The 5981-nt window shown below is 24.3% G+C and overlaps 1 protein-coding gene across 1 annotated transcript; it reads right to left on the reverse strand.

Moving 5' to 3' along the window:
• Positions 1 to 2391: 2391 nt before the first annotated feature.
• LOC8276569 (probable aquaporin NIP-type) lies at positions 2392 to 5565 on the reverse strand. The gene is made up of 5 exons (XM_002532917.3): positions 5419 to 5565; positions 5039 to 5260; positions 4639 to 4839; positions 3106 to 3167; positions 2392 to 2670 (listed from the first exon to the last, which is right to left on the reverse strand). Exons 1-5 carry the CDS (start codon positions 5563 to 5565, stop codon positions 2505 to 2507), a joined length of 798 nt encoding a protein of 265 aa, XP_002532963.3. The 3' UTR covers positions 2392 to 2504.
• Between the last annotated feature and the right edge of the window lie 416 nt (positions 5566 to 5981).

Genomic DNA, 5981 nt, shown 5'->3' on the forward strand with positions numbered 1-5981 from the left:
TATATTTATTGTATACGTAAATATAAGACTAGTAGGTAGCTTCGTAATTGGCAGTTTTGTCATTTGGAGTTTTGCGGTGAGTGTTCATCCTCGTCAATGTCGTTGTCGTTTTTGGCTTATTTCTTTTATTTTTATTTTGCTTTTAATAAATATATTAATCTAGATTATAGTATTGAATCTATTCTTTAAACACAAATTTGAAGTATTTTACGAATTATAGGATTATGTATATAAAAAAATGGAAATACAAAATAATAATTATCTTTTTTATTAGTTTTACATCTTACAAGAATATTAGAGGAAAATATAAAATTTGACCTTTTTTTTACTGTTTAATATTTTAAAAATTAATATTTTAACAGTTTCTATTCAAATTCACAATTTGCATCAATAATATGTATCATTTTAATATAAAATACATTTTATATAATAGTAGAAAAATCTTTGAAATATATCTTCCCTTTTCAATTGTGATGTTCATGTGCTAATACCTCCACATTGAACAAACTAGTAGCATTGAAATCTACAAATAAAACCCGTAAAGGAGAAAGTCATTTATACATAAAACCTGCACAAAAAATAAAGAAATAATAACTAAAAAAAGCTTGTTCGACATTATTCGTTAAATTAATATAATATAAAAATTTATTTATCTTATATGTCATGTTATAATTATACAAATATGTAAATAAATCTGACGTCTCATGAACGGTTCGATAAAAAACTTGTTCGAAATTATTCGTTAAATTAATCGAGTTGAGCTCGAGTTTAGTTTTAAACTTGATAATTTTATAAAACTGAATTTGAGCTAGATAGAGTTTAATTTATTAGCTCGCTAATCTATTCGTTTATTAGCTTATGAGTAAATTCACAATTAAATTCGTAAGCTCGAGCTCGAATTTAAATTAATTTATTTTTGAATTAATTTATATATATATATATATATATATATATACTTGATGAATCAAAAACTTATATTAAATATTAGAATTATTAATTTATTAAGTTCATAAATGATAATATAAAGTTATTGTATTAAAATTTAATTACATACATAAATTTAAAATTTATAAATTATTATTTATTAATATGGATCTATTATGAAATTCTATATATTTTATCGAATTTAGTTTAATATGATAAATTTTATCGATATAATGAGTTAAATGAATTTTAATTTCAATCAAACACATAAACTTTGAATTTAAAATCAATTGTATAAAATTATTCATTTCAACTAAATATAGTGTAAAAAATAATATATAAATATTAAACATTTATTTTTAAATATTTTCTCTAATAACTAATAATTATAAAGATTATTTCTGAAATATTACTAATTATAGAATAACAGAATTATTAATTATCATAAAAATAAAATTGATTTCTTACAAATTTATTAATTAGTAAAATAATAATTTATTGATTTTTAAATATAAGAGAGTGAATTGTATTATCTATATAATACACATATATTATAATAATAATAATAATATATTATTATTATTATTATTAGAAATACTTAACAGGTTTGAGCTTTCTTTTCATTATATTATTATTATAAATCAAATTCAAATTTAGCTCGTTTAGTATAATAAATAAACTAATTATGAACTAAATTCCAACTACTCGTAAACTTAATAGTTTTAAAACAAGCCAAACTCGAATTTTTGCCATATTAAACTAAACTGAGCTTGCACTTGGTTACCCCTCTAACTGTGCACTACTGTTCCCTACACTATAAGCATCAATATTACAAAAAAATATATATATATATCAATAAATCATACATAAGTAGATATAATTCATCACTAAGTAACATAAATAGTATAATAAAGATAAATACTAAGCAAGTCCCAATAGAATGTAATAAAGATAAATACGTAGCAAGTCTAATAATCAGGGAGTAAAAAGAACAATAAATTAATGTAACAATAATCTTTTAAAATAAATATAGCGATTGAAATTTATTGTTTTTTTATTTAATTCTAAATTTTGTAATTTTTACTATTAAGCCCAATGAGCCCTTGATTTTTTCCAAAAGAAGTTTTACTTTAATAAAAATTTGTAAATGAGTTCGTATAATTTTGTTTGAAAGTGATTATATATGATTTTTTTTCATATTATGATTTTTCATTTTATAATTAGTTACTTTATAATAAATTTAATTATGAAATATATTGGCTACTCATTGCTAGTTCTATATTCTTTTACTTTTATAAGTTCACGTTTTGGAAAAATTACTTAACACCTATTTATGTTATAAATTTCATCATTTTCTAAAAAATCTGAAAATTCCAGGACCTCTATAAACAACTAAAAGTTTAGGTGCTCAATCTATCAAAACGATAAAAGTTTAGGGGCCCGATCGACAAAACTTCATCAAAAATCACGCATCTTATATGGAGTTTGATGCAGACGCACCTAACGCACGAGGGTTAAAGAAGAACCTAATTACAACAAAATTGAAAGTTAAAGGATTCAATTGAATAAAAAAAATGGAGTCAAGGGGTCTGATTATATGGGGATCTTAATAAGTTATAGGCAGATGCTCCAAGAATAGCTCCAACAATTGGCCCTACAATATACACCCATAATCCTTTGTAGACATGCTTAACAATGGCTGGCCCAATACTTCTTGCTGGGTTCATTGAAGCCCCTGAAACTGGCCTGCAACACTCAATACTTTAGTAGGTGTAAAAATATAATGGTTATCCTTCCTAAACTAAAAGACGAAAGCAAATTAGGTAATACATGTACATTTATTTATGGAAACTTTTCAGGAATATTCTAAAATTAATAAAAAAATATCATTTTTGCTGTATAGACTTTTTTTACAAAAATACAGTGTGATTATTTTTCAGTTGTTTTTTTTATTTTTTTGTTGTTTTTTTAGTTTTCCTTTGATTGTTTTTTGGTTATTTTACCAAAAAATAACTAAAACTGTATTTTTGAGAAAAGAAAATAAAAAAAAACTGCATTTTTTATATTTTTACATAATAAAAATGAAAAAAAAAATTACATCATCAAAAATAAAAAAACATTGGTAACTTTTGTTATTTTTTCTTTATTTGTAAGAGTGGAAAAGAAGAGAAAAGAAATTACCCTGCCACAAACACGTTCAATAATATTGTCATGCCAACACCAATCCCTCCCAGAGGTCCAGCCTGCCAAAAAAAAAAAAAAAACGAAAAGGAAATTTTTCAAAAACATACTAAAATTAATTAAAAAAATATCATTTTCACTTTACAATTTTATTTTAAAAAATGTGAGTTTATTATAATATTTTTCAAATTTATGATATAATTTCTTTTCAATTCTTTCTCAATTATTTTCTGTTATTTTTCACTTTTTTTAGTTGTTTCTTGGTATCCAATAACAACCAATAAAATCAAAAATTAACCAAAAACATGAATTTGAAAAAAAAAATTAAAAAAACCATATTTTTAATATTTTAACGTAGTAAAATTTAAAATTAAAAACCTTAATTTTGATTAAAAATAATAAAGCATAAATATTTTCTGATAGAAAAGTGCTAAGAATATTTTCTTTATTATCTTCCTTTTACTTTCTCTCTATAAATAAGATATGGATTTTTAAACTAATATAACTACAATAAATAAGACAAATAATAATTACACTTTCATAATACTCTTAGAATTTTAGAATTTTCTTACTTCATTCTATCATGCTAACTTAACATTATTATATATTCGCATTTTTTATTTCAACGATACTTTATTGATATCTTTAAATAAATTGCCAATTAAGAAATACTGTATTTTATTAATAATAAAATGCTTATTTTTATATGACATAATTGTGTTCACAAAATTGATATGCAATTTTTTTGAGATTTTACATTTTTTATTGATTAAAAATTATATAAGATAACTTTCGAGTTCTAAATTTAGACTCTTAATATCATTTGTACTTTTTTAATGTTTGTAGAGTCAACATAATACTTTCTTTAGAAAATAATCATACTAACAAAATAAATAAATGAAAAAAAATTAATAAAAAAAAAAAGTGAGAGAAAAACCATAAAGAAAACTAATAAAGCTCTAGTGTATTCAAACTAAAAAGACCTAAGATTGAAATAGTATAACAAAACTATCATTTTCAATTGTTTTATTTTTTGATATCAAGGAGGGGATACCAAAGAGAAAAGGTAAATAAATGATGGGCTATACAATATAAGGTAATTTGCGCTATCTAATAGGGAGGAAAAGACTTGAATCTGCGACATCTCTCTTGAATAATTTTATTTTTTTATTTAATAAATTAAAATTAATCATATAGTATAAAACGTATTTTATTTAGAAAAAAAAAGAAAGATAATAACTCATTTTGAATATTTTCCAAAAGAAAAATTTAATGATAGTGTCGTAGAATATATCAAGCCGCCCTAATAAAATATGGGGCTCTAGGCAAGAAAATGTACCGAAGAAGAAAAAGAGACCCACTCGAGAAAAATTTGTTCCGGAAAGTGATGATTTTGCTATTAATTGTTTAGAGACGAGATAGTTAAGAAATCAAATAAGAATTTTGAAAAAGAGAAATTAAATTATTGATGGTCATGTATTCATATTACAATAGCAAGTAGGAGGGCCATAAGCAGGAGTTGTAGAGACGAACCGTGGTTCTGTCATCGGTGGTAACACCAGAAATGACGAACATGAGGAGGAAGGTGATGATGATTTCCATAATTAAAGATTGCCAATTCGATCCAACTGGTACAGTTCCAAAATATGCCTTAGGGTTTACATCAACCACTAATGCCAATGTCCCACTTGCAAGGATTGATCCCATTACTTGAGCAACAATGTATAAGGGTACCTATAACATAATATAATAATAAATCACATTTAATTCGTGATTAAAAAATATTTATATTTATATTCAAGACATGAATAATATTTGTATTATAATTTTTTGATAAATAGAGTTTTAAAATTACTTTTTAAATAAAAAAATAAATTAATAAGACGTCTAAAATTTAATATTAATTTTAAATTTAATTGATTGGGAGACTGGCCTCGTGCATAGGAAACCGGTGAAAAATAGCGGAAGTGATAGTGACAGCAGGATTAAAATGTGCTCCAGAAATATGACCAACTGAATATATCATTACAGCTACAATTAGACCCCAAGTCACACATACACCTGGAAATGTGACTGAACCATAAATGTTGTTCACAGCAACAGATCCACATCCAGCAAATATCACAAAATAGGTTCCAATTAACTCAGCAACAACCTGGAAAATATCCCCACAAAGCAATTTACAACATATTAAATCCAAAAGTTATATAAGGAAACAAAGAAAAATAATTTAAAAAGGAATTAAAAAAAAGACCCTTATTTCACATAGAAATATCCTTACTTTACACGTATCAGAATAATCTTAAAAGTAACCTTTTGGGCAATGTTGACAGATTTAGGTGATAAACAAGTGCCAAAACTAGTGGGATTTGGATTAGACTTGGTGGAAGTTACCACTAAGCCTTCTTCAATGTTGGTCATCTCCTCCTCTTCAATTCCATCAGGTTTTCTTGCAGCCATTGTGAAAGAGAACAAGTGAGAATTCTGAAGGATGGTACGTGCAATTAACAAGTTGCTATTTGTAAGTTGAGAAGTGGTCCAATAATTAGGATTTTGGTTTCCTGATAAAGAGATCTTTGTTTCCTGATATGTATCTCTTTGTGGAATTTTTGGATTGGATATTGTAATATGGTTGAGTCAGTTTAGGAGTCTTTGGATACTTGGGATTTCAAAAGTTTTTCTTTATCAATTGGAATTAAAAGTGTTAAGTCATTCGTCGTGAGGTTGGATAACATAATTCATTTTGCCATCAATATATATATTTATCAACATTAATTATAAACTAAAGAAATGATTTAAAAAATAACTAATTGATTGAACTAATAATATTTAATTTACATTTCATCAAGAGATTAATTAAAAGGAAAAAAAATAAT

The sequence above is a fragment of the Ricinus communis genome, chromosome 5 (assembly GCF_019578655.1).
Source record: "Ricinus communis isolate WT05 ecotype wild-type chromosome 5, ASM1957865v1, whole genome shotgun sequence".
Lineage (NCBI taxonomy): Eukaryota > Viridiplantae > Streptophyta > Magnoliopsida > Malpighiales > Euphorbiaceae > Ricinus > Ricinus communis.

Coding starts and splice junctions, on each gene's coding strand:
- LOC8276569 (XM_002532917.3), bottom strand. CDS start 5,565: ATGGCTGCAAGAAAACCTGATGGAATTGAAGAGGAGGAGATGACCAAC. Junction 5,261..5,418: donor CTGTCAACATTGCCCAAAAG/GTTACTTTTAAG, acceptor GATATTTTCCAG/GTTGTTGCTGAGTTAATTGG. Junction 3,168..4,638: donor CCACCGATGACAGAACCACG/GTTCGTCTCTAC, acceptor TTTTTTTGGCAG/GCTGGACCTCTGGGAGGGAT.